Genomic DNA, 19,359 nt, shown 5'->3' on the forward strand with positions numbered 1-19,359 from the left:
TAAATCAGTAGGAACCAAGGAAATTTCAGATACTGTACATTGAAGAAAGGCACTAAGAAATTAATATTTTCCAAAAACCCCCAAGACACAAACACACACACACACACACACACACACAGAATACTACCCTAGGTCTGCAGAATTTAAAATCAAGAGACTATTCTGTTGAATAGATTATATATGCAAAAGACTGATTATCAGGAATGTAGGTTTATTTCATTCAAAAACAAAACAAAACAGATTCATCCCCCAAAGAGTACTGTATCCTTTAAAGCAGCAGCAATCACAAGGCACATATGTACAAAATACCTCAAGCAAAATAGAAACTAAACATTAAAAAAATATGTTATTTAAAAAGATGTTGAAGACCATTTGTTAATATGAACATATATTATAAAATGACATTTTTAATATAATTTTATTCCTTTCCCTTTAATAAGAGATGGAGTAATAGTGTAATATTTATGTACTACCTTGTGGCACATATCACAAACATTTATACCACACTACTTGGTTTGCTAAAGAAAAAACAGATAGCTAAAGCACAGCTTAAAAATTTTAATTTTAGTGCTTTCACATCTTTTTTAGATATTTGGAATTCATAAGCTGAAAAGAAATAAAGGTCTCATTTTCTTCAGCTTAGAAAAAAAGCTTGTAGTTATACGTCCCTATACAAAAAAGAATACATTCTAGATATTCTAAAATATCAAGGACATGATTTCTATTTTGGGATCATCACAATAATCCTCTTCTGAAAAGATTAGAAGTCAAAACACATAACGAATGTAAAGGTCAATTATACTAAAATAAAATAGTATTTGATTTAAATTATTGCTCACTTAGGAAGTATAATGACTATTCTCTGGTTAGGGATGCTAAGATTCACTGTTTGAAATGGTGCAACATCAGTATTTAGTGTATATAAAAATTCTAGGATTCAAATATATTATAATGAAAAATTTGTAATAATCACACATAAAGTATTCCTTTATATATTAGCCAATATATACATTGAGCTTCACATGACGAAGACTGAAAAAGATGTTTGAATTAGATCTTCAATACATTTTGTATCATATATGCTGAAGTGCCTCTAAGCTTTAATGTTGCAGACAATTTTCTATGAGATATTAAGGAGTGCTCACAATCTTTATCATTAGAAGGGAAAGAAGATACACTGAAGCTCCATTTTTAAACAATGACAACAAAAAAAGAATATAAAATACTAGTATTAATAAAACGTTTAAATAGTACTAAATAGCACAATTTAAATATCAGTTATATGCTGTCATTAGTTTTTCTCTTAAGAAAATCAGTTCTTGGGCTTTTGGATTTGTTTTCTTTCAAGTACCCAGCATCCTTCTCATGGTCATATACTGAGTCGATATCCACACCATCTAGTGACGCCCCGTCTGGTACCCGCAGGCCCCCTGTGGCTCACTGTGCAGTGACTCAGGTCTGTCTGCGTGTTGCGTGGTGAGAGGCCACCAGGCCCCAGACTAAAGCAGCACGGTCTGGGCCACCCTGCTGATTGTGGTCGCAGCTTTCTCCAGTTCCTCTTCTGTTTGTTCCACTGTGACCACAACCCTAATGCTGAGAAATAATAAGGGACACAAAAGATAGTCAAATGAGAGTCTATACCAAGGGTCAGCCTGCCACCTGTTTTTGTGAATGAAGCTCTTCTACTGGAACATGGCCTACTGTCCCTAGCCACTTTCTCACTGCCCCGGCAGGGCTGCGTAGTTGTGGCAGGGACCTGTGTCCTGCAAGCTGGAAGCACTTTACTACCTGCTATTGACAGGAGTTTGCCGTTCCCTGCCTGCACTAGTAGCGATCTAGTCCAGGTAACCTTGCAGTAGGGCTCTGCCCAGGCCGGCAGGGAACTCTGTCCTTTAAATCTACCGCTGCAAGCAGTATCAGGCCCAAAGCAGGAAGTCAACGTTTCCCATATTAATGAGTGTGTGGTTGTTCACAAGTGTAATTCAGTAAGTCATACAGAAGTCCTACAATACTTTGATGCGGGGCAGAAATTTTCAAGTTTTCAGGAAACTGAAGACAAGAAATATCAGCCTGACAGGGCACTTCTTTTTTTTTTTTTTAATGATAGATGAAGCTACTTCTTTTTTTTTTTTTTTTAATTTATTTATTTATTTATTTATTTTTGACTGTGTTGGGTCTTTGTTTCTGTGCGAGGGCTTTCTCTAGCTGCAGCGAGTGGGGGCCACTCTTCATCGCAGTGCGCGGGCATCTCACCGTCGCTGACAGGGCACTTCTACCCGGGTCCCTCTCACTCCCCTCTGCAAACATCTGCATCAGCCACTGGACACATACACACTGAGTTGGGCTGGGCCCAGAGTCCTGAGGGCACGAGGGTGGCCCCCGTCCTCATGAAACACAGGATCACAACTTTGGATGGTGTAATTGGAACGGAGAGAGCAGGATCTTTAGGGTGCTTTCGAGCTGCTGCCAGAACAGCCTTCCAGAACCCAGCCCAGGGCCCCACGCCTGCACAGCGCTGACTCTGAGTGCTCTCTGGGTCTCTCCCAGACTCCTCCAGGCTCCCCCTCCATCACACCCATGCTCTGGGCTCCCCAGATGCACCTGTAGGTCTCCACGCCACCGCAGACCCTGCTGGAAGGCCCGATGCCCACCCCAGCTTGTTTGATACGCTTGATTCTGCAGGCTCGGCTTAAGCGTCTCCTGCTCTAGGAAGCCTCAGTCCCTCCCAGGCCAGAGCTAACCATGCCCTCCTTCTCTGTGACCTCCCTGACCTGTGTCATGACCCTGAAACCCTCAAGCTCTGGGTGTCTACCTTCTTGGACTACACTGTTTAAGTGCTTAGGGGACAGAATCAGGTGTTGAATGAACGCCAATTTTAAATCATGAGTTGAGGTGCCTCCCCACTGAGGGCTGCTTGAACCTCTGTAGAGGTTTTCCCCACTGTCACTTTGCTTTTCCTTGGGTGCTTAATACGTGTTTGTCAGATGAAGTAACACACAGCACTTGGGCCAGAGGTGGGATGAGCAGCGCCCCCCCGACTGTGCCACCCCGCCCCCACCCCCGTAAGGACTATCCTGGTGGTGGAAACAGCTGGCCCAGCACACGCTACCGCAGCACAGTGGCAGGTCGTCGCCAATGCGAACCTGGGCTGTCCCAGGTCGTTCTTGGGATCGCAGATGTTTCATTAAGTTAATTACAGAGTCCTGAGGGGATTTTCAATTAAAATGGGAAAACATCTAGGTTAAGAACAGAAACAGGTGATGTTCTATCTTTTAACAATACACATTCTTCCTTATCCTGTGACAGTCTTCCAAAAAATTTCAAAACATAATACATTTCATACAAAGTTTAAAGTAGAAAACAATGACTCAGGTCATAATTTTAAGTATACCAACCTCGGAGGAGGGAGATACTTCTCTTCTTTCTCCAGGTAGCGCGCCAGAGTTAACGCGATGCCTCTGTCCATGCACTGTATGAGGAAAAGGAATACATTTGCAGCCTGGACTGCAGACACTGGTCATTAAAACAGGAAGGTGTTGGGCTTCCCTGGTGGTGCAGTGGTTGAGAGTCTGCCTGCCAATGCAGGGGACATGGGTTTGAGCCCTGGTCTGGGAAGATCCCACATGCCCTGGAGCGACTGGGCCCGTGAGCCACAATTGCTGAGCCTGCGCATCTGGAGCCTGTGCTCCGCAACAAGAGAGGCCGCGATACTGAGAGGCCCGTGCACCGTGATGAAGAGTGGCCCCCACTCGCCGCAGCTAGAGAAAGCCCTCGCACAGAAACGAAGACCCAACACAGCCGTAAATAAATAAATAAATAAAACTCAATCCCATTAAAAAAAAAAAAAAACAAAAACAGGAAGGTGCACTGAAATGCTCCTCTCAAGAGTAGTTTTAATTCACCTTTCCAACTATAACTGCTAGAAGACAAAACAAAACACCACAGAATCATCTTATCATCTTGAGAGCACTGCTCTACAGGACTTCCTGCAATGATGGAGGTGTCCGTCCTGTGCTGTCCACGACGGCAGCCAGGGGCCCACGTGGCTCTCGGGCACTTGGAGATATGGCTAGTGCAACTGTAACACTGAACTTTGAATCTGACTTAATTTAAACAGCCATAGGTAACTAGTGGTTACCACTTTAGGCAAAGCAGCGTTAGGACAAGGGGAAACAGGACCAACAAAGCCCCGGAGGCTAACCAAGAGCTGGACTTAATAACGCCAGCAGAATCATTTCAGAGAGGAATTGCTCACACGTCAGGTATCAACAACACCTCTGATTCCCATGTGCTACACTTGGACACAGTGCTACCAAGCACAGAAGAGTCTGGTGTCACATTCTGCACAGCTTTCCAATACATCAGCTACCTGCCAACATTTTCTTAAAAATTAAATAATCACTATCAAAATAAAGCATAAAGTCAGACGAGGGTAATGGTTTATAAGGGTTTCTTCCTTGGGGTGATGAAATGTTTTGAAATCAGAGAGTGATGGCTGCACAACCCTGTGAGGATACTAAAAACCACTCAACTGTATACTTTAAAGAGTGAATTTTATGGAACGTGAATCGTATTTTTAAACAAACAAACAAACGAACAACCAGCTAGAGCAAGGGGTGCTGTAAAGGAAAGAACAATCACTGCCAGCGTGTGGCAGTGCAGGTATTTGCCTGAAGAGGGGCCATTCTGTAAGCTGTGAGGTAAGGTTTTCCTCTGCTAGGAAAAGATGGAAAACAACGGCAGGCAATGTCTTTTGCTGGTTCTACATTCTGGAAGTGTACTTGGAAAAGTTAACTCCTTCTGCAAACATCTGGACTGGCTCCGTTTCTAGTCCTGTCTAGTTAAGAAACAGTATAAACCATAGCTCAGTTTGTAAAAACTGTTTTATCAAGCAAGTCAACAAAAATTTGGCAGAACTGCTCAGTTCTGCAAAGCTTAAACAAGAACTACAGTGTCATGATCCTTTTTTCTCTTTCAAATATTGAAAGGAAAAAGCAAAGAGGAACAGGACAAAAGACTTATTAAGATGGAAGCTGCAATGATGCAAAGAAACTCTAAGAGCTTTCCTCCTCCTTCCTACAAATGCAGTTTCCAGATAGTATTCTGTTCCCTTCCCCAGAGCCTGTTTTCTCCTCATTCAACTCTCAAGGTGATTTCCTGAAGACAGCCAATATCCAGTGGGAGCCCACAGATGTAATTTTGGGATCTGTGAATTGTCCAGACTCACTTTTTCTTTTTGTTATGAGGATAACCTATGTAAGAGAAGTATCGAGTCACTTGATTCACATGCCCTTTCTGAGTCTCCCTCTGGAACAGAGTAGCAGGAAGACCTTAGCTGTTGCTACCCAGTGAGAAAAGAACTGAGGTGGATCTGACTGGAACTGACACCCTGGCACCTAGAGAAGGCCCACGTCCCGTGACACAAAGTGTGTAGAGAAGCACCCTGAGGGGGTTCGAGGGGAGGCTCTGGGATAATAACGGCGTCACCACAGACTCCAACACAGGACATGCAGCTTCACAAGGCTGCTCTGGCGGCGGTCAGCATCAGTCACACCACCCGGCAACTCAGTTAGAAAACAAACTCAGCTGTCACATGAAGGTAATGTCATAATTTGACTCTTACTAGGCTTGTCTGTTCTGCTTATATTTAATTTCTAAATTTGTTTTGGTATTACATTTGTACAGGAGCTCTAATTAAAAGGATGCTGTACTTCCTTTTATAGCTTATACATTTAAGTAATATGACAATAAAAACACCGAGGCAGTAAAAAAGGTCTGTGGGGTGCTTTTCCCCTTTAAAGAGTTTTTTTTCAAGTCTGCAGAGCTGCACCTGAGGAGACATCTGTGACCTTTCCTCACTCAGCAAGGCGAGAGCCACTCCAGCCTGTTCATTCACAATCTGACACGTTTCCTTAATTAGGAATCTCATATTCTGGGTTTGGTTTTATTTTGTTTTTTTAGGACAACTGATTCTGGAAGGCCACAAGTTGCAAGAAGCTCTCCACGAATCAATGATCCACAAGTTGCAAGAAGCTCTCCATGAATCAATGACTGCAGGTACTGTGGTTCACACATCGTCGGGTACAGGTCAGCTGAAGCCAGCGGTGAAGCCAGAGGCTGGCTTAGCACCACAGTCTCCACACTGAGCAGCCACGTGACTGCCTGCTGTGCCACAGCCGGGCAGGGGCACACGGCAGACTTGACCAGCACCACTACCCTGACGCCTGGCAGCACGGACTCGGGGAAGGAGCCTCTGAAAGGAACCGTCAGGACAAGCAGGACAGGGAAGCAGGGTGAAGCCTGTCTTCATTCTCAAATACGTACGCCATGTATTTCAGATTCAAGTACAAGGCAGCACCACCCTCGGTGCTCAGTGCTGCAGGGCCACTTGACCGTTCTTCAGAAGGAGGAAAGTGAGGAGAGAGGACTTGGGTGAACGCAGCTCTACTGAACAGTAAAGGCCAAGGGATCTTCCCTAGTGATGCGTTTCTTAGTTAATAACTAAGGTACACTTAGTAGTAAGACTTTCAGAAGTCAGACATTTAAATCAAGCTCCCAAGTTAGGCATGGTAAAGAAGTGGCTCTTCTTCCTTCCTTTTTGCTTACAAGATTATTTCGACCTGTTTCTGAGCTATGCTGGGTGTTCAGCCCCAGACAGTCAGCTGTCCGGTGTTGTGCACCATCACCATACAGAATGCCATCCCCACCTACATGTGCGAAAGCCTGGCTTTGTAAATAGTAAGCAACTGGGTTTTCTGGAAGACTAATTATTCAGAGTGGAAGCAAAGCATATTTTAATACAATGTGGCAAAGAACACAACTTCAATGTGAGCTGAAAATTGACCCAATGGAATAACCTGCAGCCTGTCAGTAGAGACGTGCTACAGACTCCACTGGGCAGGGACAGACGTCGGGAAGGCTGGGCATCAGAACAATTCCATGTCACCAGAGGGGTAACCACAACTTCTGTTGTACCCAATCTCTTAGGGCAAAGAGAGCATTCTTAAAAATGACCTTAAAAATTGCTTGGGTTCAGGGTAGAAGGGCACGAAGAGATTCACCCGAATAACTGGATACTCACTTGAGTTACTATTTCCTGAAGTAGTTTAATGTCTCTTTCTCGACACCCAGTGCTCTCTTCCAGCTGGAGGTGAAATGCTGGAGAAATGGACTCACCCACCACTTTTAATCCAGAAATGCTGAGGAAGGGAAACACACACACAAGCATAAATCCTCTTCCGAGCTCAGATTTCTCACATATAAATAATTTTACAAAGTCTGCATTAATGAATGTGACAGAAACTTGGGACTTCCATGGGAAACATCATGTGGTGGGATTCCAGATCTGACAAAGGGAGGTAAAAACGCACGCTCTGGGCAGTGCTTCCTAGTCTAGGACACCCTGCAGCACGGCTGGGAAGAGGATTCCCGGTCCCGCAGGACCCTCCGGCTCACATTTCACAGAGAACACGTGCGTCATCCCCAGCCTCCCACCAGACGGTCTACATGCCTCACCCACCTTGGCTGGGGCCACCCCCTCCTCAAGGGGCCCCTTGCAGGCCCACTCAGCCCTGGGCCTCTGCCCTGTCGCTTCCTCTCCTCACCTGCTCTCTCCTGTTCTTGCACGGCTAGCGCCAGACACGCCCGGTCCCAGGTCCAGGGTCACTCCTCTGAGGGCCTCCCTCATCACCCACTTTAGGGAAGTGTCTGCACCATCATTTTCTATTACTTCTGTTTCCTCCATGGATAACATATTATAATTGATAATGCTGCTTCCTTATTTGCTAAATCTTTAGTTTGTATCTTGTCTTTTATAAACTACAGGGATGATTTCTGACACTAAAATTTTATATTTTGGTCACCAACAATATATTTAGGTTGTAAAGCTGTCTTCTTGTGTACATGTTTAATTTTAAATTTTTCTTGAATTACGATGATTTTCTTCTCTCTTAGGATTAACAGCACAGAAATCTGCTGTTTCTCAGGAAGGAAGAGAGATTTCTTTAGGGGTGAAAGCCTGTATTTTCAAATGATTATTGCAGTGTTATGAGAACTGTAGGCCATATAATTTAGCCAGGTATGGTTTGATTTCTGACCTATCTCCTAGGACAAAAATAGTGATACATGTCTATTTGAAATTGGGCTAAACATTTTAAATGGCTTTCATTTAGTCTGCTTTACCTGGAAAGATCTGCTTTTCCCTTAGAATGAAATGAGCACAAAAAGCACTTGTTAGCATATTCGATTCTTCAAATATGTTTAGGACTCAACAAGCTTTTACTGAATGACTACCTGTGCCGAGTATCACATGAAGTGAGGAAGCTAAGCTCACCTGCCTTTCACACCACCCTTGAACATCATTAATTTGTGTCTACTTTCTTTAAATGTAATGCATCACACTAGGATCTCTCAATAAATCAGGCTGCAGATTTGAATCATGGAATCTCAGACTCTAGGGCTTCTGGAATATGGGGAAACCTTACAGATCAGTTGTTTTACTACTGTAGAAACTAAGAAATATGCTTTCAAAACCCATTTCCTAGGTGAATTCTGAATGTGTTAAACTTGTACACAAAGAAGTATTAATTGTTTTAGGTCATGTACTCTCAGGGAGAACTTAAAAAATTACTTTTCAAATTGCATTTCATATGAATTAAATGGCCTGGATTTTCCTTGATACAAACAAGGCACCTACAAGCCCAACTGAGCTTACTATTCAATCAAATGGGCTCATCTCACATGTTAGGTGGAGCAAGTTGGTGAGAGAAGGAATGAAACAAAATGCTGTCTTTCTGGCTGCCTGGATGCTGAATGTTGCATTAAAGTTTAACTAAAACCAAACGGACAGAGAATTATAACTTGAGTTCAGAAAGTTAGAAGCTGTGTTTCAGAGCCTGTTATACTTAAAAAAACATTTCTGGAGAGCACATTATTTACCATATTACTTTACCCATTTTACCAAATGGAAATACTAAACACTGGTCTAGGTCCTAGGGATAGAACAATCAACAATTCAGACGTGGTCTCCATCATGTGCTTAGTGTGGGGAAAGCGCTGGACATGAATAATTATCTGTTAGAATTTAGGGGCTCTTCAAGATTCCAGCAAGGACCCAAAGTAGCATAGGCCGCTGACTTCCTCTCCCAAATGCAACCTCAGAGATGAGAGAAGCAAATCACTGATTAGAGGAGACTAAAAAAAATTACTTAGAACTGAACACTGAAAATACTTACTGCCTTTGAAATGTTTATCTTTAAGCTATTTATTGGAAAATAATACCACCAATAACCTAAATGTAAAAAGCTAAAAAAGAGTAAAAAAACACAATTCAATGAAACAAGAAAGCAGAAAAATAAGGGAAAAAAATCAATCAAAGAAAACAAAATATGAGTAAAAAACAAAATCAAACTTAAAAAAACGTGCTGGGCAAAATCCTGGAAAGATTATCATAAGAATGAAAACGACAGAAACAGAAAATAAAAAGACAATACAGACACAAGAGAGAGAATCACAGACTACACCCAGCCCAAAGGCCCCAAGTCTAGAGAGTCTTACAGAGGAGTCCTGCTCAACTTTGAAGAAACAAATAATCAAGCCTGGTCTTATACAATGGCTCCATAATGCAGGGAAGTGGAAAAACTGCTCAATACTTTATTGAGGCTACCACAACATTGATTCCCAGGTTATGTTAGGTTGTTGTAACAAAAGATTATAGGCCCATTTAAATTATAAATATGGATATAAAAATTCAAAATCCTAACTAACAGTGCAGAAAAATATACTGTAATCAAGGAGGGGTTTACTCAGGAATGCAAGGATGTTTTAACATCAGAAAATACAGTCATCCCTCGGTAGTCACAGGAACACTGGGTAAAGTGCAGGAGTAGAGGTGGGTTTCAGTAGTTTCAAGTGTACATGAGAGGTGAGGATGTGGAGAGGGCATAAACAACTCTGGAAAAAGACTGGCTACAAAGAGAAGCAGAGCAATGGGCTAGTTGCTAGAGGGGAGTATGGGGTCACGGGAAAGAAGAATTTAAGACAAGATAGGGCAGAGTGTACTTGAATGCTAATCAAATGACTCAGGAAAGGGGAGAGACTGAAGAGAAAGGAGAGGAGACAACCAAAGGCACTCGGTCCTTAAGAAAGGAGAGCTGTGATGGATGGAGGAACGTTTCTTTGGCTATAACACGAGGGAAGACTGGTTCGGATACCCGCAGGTGTACAGGTTTGTGAGGGAAAATGAGGGAGTTCCCAAGTGACAGCATGAGGCAAGGCTGTCAGCTAAAAGTGGGTGGAGTGAGACAGAGGGTTAGGGATTTTGGAGAGAAGAAAAAGTGTGAGAGAGCTGGGAAAAGTAGAGGATTGGACTTAAAAAATAAACACATTAACACTCATAGAATAAAGGGCATCTGAGGTAGGTGTTCATGAACTGACAGTGACTCCAATGTGCTAGGCTGAGCTGGTTTATTAATATTTCATAAGCCAATGTAACTGGAAACAATAATATCTCTCTACCACAAATCATGCAAGAACTTTTGTTAGGATCATAAGTCAGACCCAGACTTCAATTATTTCTCCCCCTCCTTTATCTGGAACATCTGTGACCTGCTTATTTATTAACTGTCCTTTTTAGAAAAGTTTCTAGTTTCCATATCTGGCAATAGGGATAGGACTTCCACGACTGAGAAGGCAGGTTTCAACTTGGAAAGGCAAAAAGAAACCACAGGCAAGGTGAGATCATTTTCTGTAAGATAAGAAATCTGCCTGAAGATGTCACTAGCCTCAATGTTTTTCTCAATTCTAGAGGAATCTTAAAGAACTACTCTTGTGTAGTTAAAACAAAAGTAAACAGAACACTCATAAGGTTCACTTTGATTTCACTTGTTTCTTTTTCTTGAAGTAACTTAAAAAAATGAGTAATTTTCTAAAAAGCAGCATGGACAGTATGAACCCACTGTCATCTAATTACATCCTTTTACCCGTACAGATGTGTGGGAATTCTCCAGTGTTTATGCTGGTTATTTCTGGTGGCAGCATGTTGTTATTTCTTTTCATCTTTGTTATCTTCTGTACTACTGTAATATTTTACCAATGAGCTTGTATCATTTTTAGAAAAACAAAGTTATGATTTTTTAAAACAATGACAAAATGGATGCTCTTGGTTTCACACACAGAGACAAATTTGAATGAACTGTGTTTTTGGTTTCTTAGTTGCAATTTAGACAAACTGACTCAAGCCTATTAAATGCACTGAAAACCAAAGAGGTGACACTCAAAATTTTTCACAAGTTGTTTAAATGTTGTGCAGATAAACTTTTGAGTTGGTTGAAAATATATAAAACTCACCCTTGTAAAGCTTTATGAATTCGTTTGCACTTTTCCTTCAACACTGCAAAAATACCTGAAGGAAACAAATACATTTGATAGTACATTTGGAAGATTGGATATACTAATCTAAAAATGTTTTTCAAGATCCAGTTCATCAATTTAAAACGCAGCAAATCCTTCTGCCCACTAATAACACACAAATAGACAGCCAGTAACTCCTCTGAAGGTCCCCAACTTTCATCTGTGGCATATACTAGCTGGCACCTGCTCACCCAACTTTCAGCAAAATCTGGGATAAAGTTTTCCACAACAAAACAATGGCTCTGTTCTTATTAAGATACTATAAATTATCTGGCCAAGAACAAAAGGGTACAAATATATTAAATATTTCTGGACCCTAAACAATTTGGGAAAAAACATAGACACTGCAGTAATGTTTATGATCTCTTCTTGATATTTTCACTTTCTTTTAAGGAAAATCCACAAACTGAAATATCTGAGGAGACAGGAGTGGCAGGGTATCTGACAAGTATATGAATGTGCACACAGAAACACTCACTTTTACTGATTCTCTGAATTAAAACCAATGCTGAATCTTTAGAAATTTATAAAATTTAAAATTACAAATACCAGGCCTGCTTTTCCATTTTCCTTTTAGTCTTTGGTGAGGAGGCGCTATCACAGCCCAGAACCACATTTTAAATTGAGTCGACTGCCCATTAAGCAAGTTTTAATAGTTGGTAAACCTGTATGGCCTCAGCACCAACTCATGAATCAAAGGCTGATGGGGAAAACTAGACAACAGTTATAAAATTATAAGTACCAAAAATTAGCATACTTCAGCTAATTTCTCAAAAAACCCCGATAAACTAAATGATGACTGGCCCAGAGCTAGTCCCTCCTTTTTCTGGCATCTCTGCCCACCAAGGGAGCGAGCTTTGCTTTGGCTCTGGCTTCATCTCCAGAAACATGAGAGAAGCTCTAACCCGGAAACCCTGAGGCAGGGACAACTTCTTCACCATCATTTTTCCCATAAATTGCCAGATAATGTAATTCAGAGCCAGAACTTTGTCTGGGAAATCATTTCCTCCAGCTAATTTCTCCAAAAAGGCAAACCAGCAGCATGGCTAACATGACTTGAAATATCTTTGATTTCCTGGGTTTAAAGGTTATACCTGGATTTTCTTCCATGATGTTGAGGGTCTCAATTGCAGCAGCAGCTAAGAGGGGAGGTAATGAAGCTGAAAAGCAGTATCCCTGGCCGGAAAGTCGCTGAGAAGAAACAAACAAGTTATAAAACATAAACACTTTTTTTGTCTCTGTTTTTCTTTGGCTAAAAAATCTAAAGGCACCAAATCTCTGCACTCCCTACCAAATAGCATGTACAAATGGTGAGGTGCTAAGACCCAGGCATGTACAGAAGTTATGTAACAAAACCAAAACTTTTTTAGAAAGGGAGATAATTTCTAAATGTAAATATTTTGAATGATTCTTTAACAAATCTACTTCTAAATAAAAATTGTGTGAAAAACTAAGTTAGAATGAAATTTTGTAATAGCGGTTACATTTTTAGTTGACTAGTGGAGCAACGGGTTTCAGTTTTTGCTTTTGTTTTTAAAAAGAACCCACCTGATGGTCAATTACGAAAGACCTGCCACAGCAGAAACCCCCAATAGAAGCAAGTGAATTCTCCATGTTGGCACTGATAAGATCAATATCATCAATCTGTCAGAAAAGAGGGACAGTGGGAGTTATTTCTCAATTTAAAGAAAAGGAGGGGGAAAAAAAAGGCCAATGTCAATCCTAGAGACAAAATTTCAGCACTAATGTCAACATCTGGATTCAAACTACCTCCTTGAAAATAAAGGGTAAGTCATACAAAATCAATTGTTAAAAGGACCGATGTTTCATAGCCCACCTCTGAAGATGTCTCACTTTATACGTTTTTGCCATTCCATCATTCATCGACAATTTATTCACAGTGGAAGAGCTAGATAAAAGATGAAATCTAAAGTTGTTTGATACTAAACATATTCAGAGGTACAAGATAAGATCATTTCCTTGCTAAAACAGTGGTCTCAGCTGTCCTTCTCCATAGAAGGTACTTGAGAGAAATAAAAAGAAATCTATCAGGGTTTTGAGCACTTTGGAACAAGTACTACATTCCATTTACCTTTTCCACCTTTTCAAAAATGAAATCAATTTATCCAAACATGATGGCAATAGGCCATCATGGGCTCTGACCAAAGTGGACCAACTGGGCAGTGGATGAACCTAATGTGCCCACTGGGCTCCTGAGTACCCACAACCTTCTCAACGGCTCAGCACTCCTTTGGTCCTCACCATCTGCTCCAGCCCCCAGCACCAAGTTCCATCCTGCATACAGTAGCCATTCTGTAATTACTCAATGATGGCCATAATAATTGACTGGTCAGATCACATCTGGTGTTTTTCCAAGTGTTCCACAGATCCAACAAGGAAACCTGCGCACTCTTCTTCTTTTTTTTTAACCTTTCATTATGAAAAATTTCAAACATATACAAAAGTATAAAGAATCCCCATCACCAGATTCAATAATTATCAACTTACGGACAATCCTGTTCCACGTATAAGCCCCCTACTGCCCTCTTCATTTCTTTGGAGCAAATCTCAGACTTTACATGTTTTCATCTATAAATATTTCAGTGTGCATTTCTAAAAGATATGCCCTCTTTCAAAAACATTACCACACTTAAAAAATGAAAAATTTCTTAATATCAAATACTGAGTGTTCAAGTATCTCTGTCTCACAAAGCTTGTTTTTCACAGTATTTGTTTGAATTAGGGTCCAAATAAAGTCTATACATTCTGCACTCTTACTCAAGCCATTATAAATACTACCTCTGAGACAACTGCTGGAAGCAGTGAGAAAACTAGAACAGTGAAATTAGATAGTGCGTTTTCCTTCTTTAAAATTTTCATGCCTTAAAAATTGCTCTGGTGTAAATTTTACTTGAATTAATTTCCATTTATCTTAAATTCTTCAGTGCATTTCATTGCCAAATGTCAGTTTGTCTTTGAAGAGTATGCTTCAGTCAACTTGGTGTGATAGTCATTCTGCTCTACATTTTTCTCTAGGTCTGTATGGGTAGAGGGATGCAAATAATCTAAGGCGAGTTTATGTTTTATAGTTCAACATTTTAACACAAGCTGCAAAACTTTTATGCACAAGATTTGGAGAAAAGCTTCCTTCACATCAACCACACAGCAGTGGGTAAGGGCAGGTTACACAGTGGTCGGTGAGGACAGGTTCTGCAGATGGGCCCACAGTGTTCCTCTCCGAGGCTTTAGGAGCAAAACCCACTAAGAGTAGGGCTAGTTGAGGCTCATTTCCTTTCAGCAAGAGAAAACATAAAAAACTCACTCCAGTTGTCTGGGACCTTGAGCGGCTTTGTGAATCCATGCTGGTGGTATTTCTAACATATATATATAAATCACCCCCATACACACAAATAACAATACAGAATTTTAAATATTAGAAAGAACATCTTTTCACTGCTATGATACTTTCTAAAGGACAACTTAGAGAATTCTTACTGATTTTAAAGAAAAAATGGAAGGCAAATTTAACTGTTTCTAGAGAAGAAACACGGAAAGCTGGGATCAAATGTTACCGTGTAAACAGAACACAAATTCTATGATTAGCCACTGAGTTCCAAGGGAAGATGGGGACCCTGGTCTGGCTGACCCAATCCTCTGTGGGCTCAGTGAAGTGACAGACACCAAAGCTGCATCCTGCACATCGATGAGGAACACTGTCTTGTGCCCATGAAACCTGCCCAGCAGGATGGAACTGCATGGTTACTATATGAAGGAATGTTCCAAAAAAGCAGAGCTTACATCGATTCCAAAATGTTCAGTGACTCCTCGGCCGTGCTCCCCCAGGACTCCAAACGAAAGGCTTTCCTCCAGAAAGATCCTTGCTTTATATCTGTATTTTAACTTAACCTAAGTGGTAAATAAACACAACTTTAAAATACTGAAAATTCAAAAAATTCGTATTTGTGAATCTGCCTACTTGCTAAAATTTATTTGTAACCTCCAAATCAATACTTAGGGCATATTTGCAGGGTGGTGAAAAACTTTGAGTCACCTGAAATGCACCTTCCCAGCTGAGTTAACGGGCTACTGCTTCAGCTTATTTATACTGCAAACAAGTGTCCTTTTCACATTCTGTTTACTGCCACATTTTTCGCATTTTGTGCTTTTCCTTGTGATTCTGTTGTTCACAATGGCCCCCCAGCACAGCGCTGAAGTTCGGCCCAGAGGGCCTCAGCGCAAGAAGGCTGTGATGCGCCTTACGGAAAACATGCGTGTGTCACATAAACTGCACTCAGGCCGGAGTTAGAGCACTGCCGGCTGTGAGTTCAATATGGCTACGTCAACGGTGTACACTAAATAAGGTGTCTTTACACAGAAACACATATAAAACAAGGTTATGTACTGAGTAACTGATGAAAACGTGGTGACTAGAGGGTTGCAGAAAACTAACTCTGTATTTGCCCTAGGAGCAAAAGTTCAGTATTTGGTAATTCAGTATTTGCAGCAGGTTTATAGAACATAAATATATATACACACACACACACACACACACACACACACACACACACATACACACACACTTTATAGAACATAACTACCATGAATAATGAAAATTAACTGTACTTTAGATGCTCTAAAATGATTCAATTTAACTCAGTAATATAGACAGCACAATGCCAATTTTTAAAGAAGGAACTGTTAAGACACTATGAGTATAGACATGTAATCTATCTGTTAAATACTGGTCTGATTATACATAAAAACTCCTAGGGAAATGTTGTAAATATTCTTCCCTCAGAGGCACTATTCCAATTTAGATTCATTTTTTTAATCCAGAAAAAGTTTTCATTAATATGTTTTTTAATCTTTTTTTTCCCCCTTTGTTTTCCGGCTTATAAGAAAGTCCTTTCCCATCTAAGGTTTAGATGCATATTTATCTATATGTTCTTCTAATTATTTCATAAATTTTTTGGTTTATACATTGGGAGGCTGAACATATGTACAGATTTTTCCCCCTAGTGTTTAACTGATTTACCCCTTTATGATATGTATGTGATAAGTTTCACAGCTGAATTAAAATACAGTGATTATTAACCACTAAATTTTTTTTAAAATTAATTAATTAATTAATTCATTCATTCATTTATCACTTTTGGCTGCGTTGGGTGTTCGTTGCTGCACACGGGCTCTCCCTAGCTGCGGCGAGTGGGGGCCACTCCTCATTGCGGTGTGCAGGCCCCTCACTGCAGTGGCCTCTCTTGCTGCAGAGCACGGGCTCTAGGCGCCCAGGCTTCTGTAGTTGTGGCGCCCTGGCCTAGCTGCTCTGCAGCATGTGGGATCTTCCTGGACCAGGGCTCGAACCCATGTCCCCTGCATTGGCAGGCGGATTCCCAACCACTGTGCCACCAGGGATGTCCCTCAACCACTAAATTTTTATATATATAACATGAGAAGTTGGGCTCTTAAATCTTTCCATGACTCATGTAATCTTCTCTTGTGCCAGAATCATAATTTTAATTATTAAATGTTTAATTACTATGATTTTTTCCACTGAAACTATAGAAATAATGCACAGAAATATATAAGATGGGTTGATGTCTCATATCATGCGTCTGATAATTTATTTTTTAACCATCAAGATTTTACAGGCTAGGGCTTCCCTGGTGGCGCAGTGGTTGACAATCTGCCTGCCAATGCAGGGGACACGGGTTTGAGCCCTGGTTTGGGAAGATCCCAAATACCGCGGAGCAACTGGGCCCGTGAGCCACAACTACTGAGCCTGCGCGTCTGGAGCCTGTGCTCCGCAACAAGAGAGGCCGCGACAGTGAGAGGCCCGCACACCGCGATGAAGAGTGGTCCCCGCTTGCCACAACTAGAGAAAGCCCTTGCACAGAAACGAAGAACCAACACAGCCAAAAATAAATAAATAAATAAATAAATAAAGAAGCTTTCATTAAAAAAAAAAAAAAAAGATTTTACAGGCTAATCTTGTGAATCAACATCAAATTGGGAGAGGGGTCCTCACTGGGCTTTTACCTGAATTTTCATTAACAATGAACAAACTAATTTGGGGAGAATTACATCTTTTCAATACTAATTCTTTCCCATCCATTAATAAGAGGTATTACATGAGTGAGATAGTTTCTAAAAACCATGTTTTAGAAAATATTTAATAATATTATCACAGTACTGGAACACAAACAGACAAGTAAAACAAAACAGGAATCTTTTTGTCAAACCCTAATTTGTATACTGTAATTTTACATACTCAGTACTTTAGGTACTTGATCTGTTCCTACACTTTACATTTTGTTTCACTGGCTGTATATTTGCCCATCAGTACTGATTTATTATTGTACCCCTGTAACATACAGTTCTAACATCTTGTGGCCGACTATCTCTCCCCTACATTATTCTATCAGTCTTTGACACTCACAAAAGGAAGGAGAGGAAAACAAATCTCTTTTATTGACATTTAGGATGTATCTAGATTTCCTCAAGAAATAGTGAAAAACTTAAAAAATAAGATATGAAACCTTTATTTTGAATCCTTATTCAATTGATGGACTCATAGATTCAGATTTTAATGGTCAAATGCAATGGTGGTTTATTACAGGAAAATCAGTGTAATACACCATACTAATAGAATGAAGGATAACCACATGATTAACTCAACTGATGCAGAAAAAGCATCTGACAAACCCCAAACCTCTCATGAGAGAAGCATTCAACAAATAAGAAATAGGAGGGAACTTCCTCAACTTGATAAAGGGCATTTATGGAAAACCCACAGCTAAAATCACACTCAATGGTGATGGCCTGAAAGCTTTCCCTTTAAAGAGCAGGAAGGACACTCACTCTTGTCACTTCTAGTCAACACTGTACTGGAAGTTCTAACCAGAGCAATCAGGCAAGAAAAAAAAAAAGAAAAGCATCCATCCTTGGAAAGGAAGAAGCAAAACTAGCTCTATTCACAGATGACATGATCTTATATACAGAATAAGATCCACAAAAATACTGTTTCAGCTAATAAACAAGTTCAGCAAAAGTTGAATGATGCAAGATCAATACACAAAAGTCATCTGTATTTCTATAATTAGTAGTGAACAATCCAAAAAGGAAATTAAGAAAACAATTCCATCTATAATAGCATCAAAAAGAATAAAATACTTAGCATCACAAAGAATACAATACTTAGGAATAAATTTAACCAAAGAGGTACCAGACTTTACAGTAAAAGCCACAAACAATACTGAAAGAAATTGAAGAAAACTGAAATAAATGGAAATACATTCCATGTTCATCAATGAGAAGACTCAGTATCATTAAGATGGCAATACTTCCCAGAGCAATCTAAATATTCACTACAATCCCTATAAAAAATCTCAATGCCATTTTTTACAGAAATGGAAAAGCTGATCCTAACATTCAAATGGAATTTCAAGGGACGCCAAATAACCAAAACAATCTTGAAAAAGAACAAAAATGGAGAACTCACGTCTTGATTTCAAAGTTTACCACAAAGCTACATGAATTAAGTAATTAAGCATGGTACTGGCATAAGGCTAGACATATAGACAAATGGAATAGAACTGAGAGTCCAGAAATAAACCCATATACCTACAGTCAACTGATTTCAACAAGGGTGCCAAGACCATTCAATGGGAAAACAATAGTTTCTTCAACAAATGGTACAGGGACAAATGGATAACCACATGCAAAAGAATGAAGTTGAATCCCTCTCTCACAGAATATACAAAAATTAAGTCAAAATGGATCAAGGACCTAAAATAAGAGCTAAAACTATAAAAACCTCAGAAGAAAACATAGGGGTGTATCTTCATACCCTGGATTTGGCAATGTATTTCTTAGATATGACACTAAAAGCACAAGCAACAACAAAAAACTAGATAAATTGGACTTTGCCAAAATTAAAAACTTTTGTGCATC

The 19,359-nt window shown here is 40.3% G+C and overlaps 1 protein-coding gene and 1 pseudogene across 2 annotated transcripts in view; one reads left to right on the forward strand and one right to left on the reverse strand.

The window, feature by feature from the left end:
* Nucleotides 1–7,083, forward strand: part of LOC130708511 (dihydropyrimidinase-like) — a 117,781-nt gene extending 110,698 nt beyond the window's left edge. The window contains exon 3 of one of the 2 annotated variants that reach the window (XM_057549205.1): nucleotides 5,962–7,083. In XM_057549205.1, the coding sequence (XP_057405188.1) occupies nucleotides 5,962–6,146 (185 nt within the window). In that variant the 3' untranslated portion in view covers nucleotides 6,147–7,083. The remainder of the gene's footprint in view (nucleotides 1–5,961) is intronic. The other variant, XM_057549218.1, reaches the window with a different exon arrangement.
* LOC130708510 (serine palmitoyltransferase 1-like) overlaps nucleotides 195–19,359 on the reverse strand; it is a 55,205-nt pseudogene continuing 36,040 nt past the window's right edge.

The sequence above is a fragment of the Balaenoptera acutorostrata genome, chromosome 6, assembly GCF_949987535.1.
Source record: "Balaenoptera acutorostrata chromosome 6, mBalAcu1.1, whole genome shotgun sequence".
Lineage (NCBI taxonomy): Eukaryota > Metazoa > Chordata > Mammalia > Artiodactyla > Balaenopteridae > Balaenoptera > Balaenoptera acutorostrata.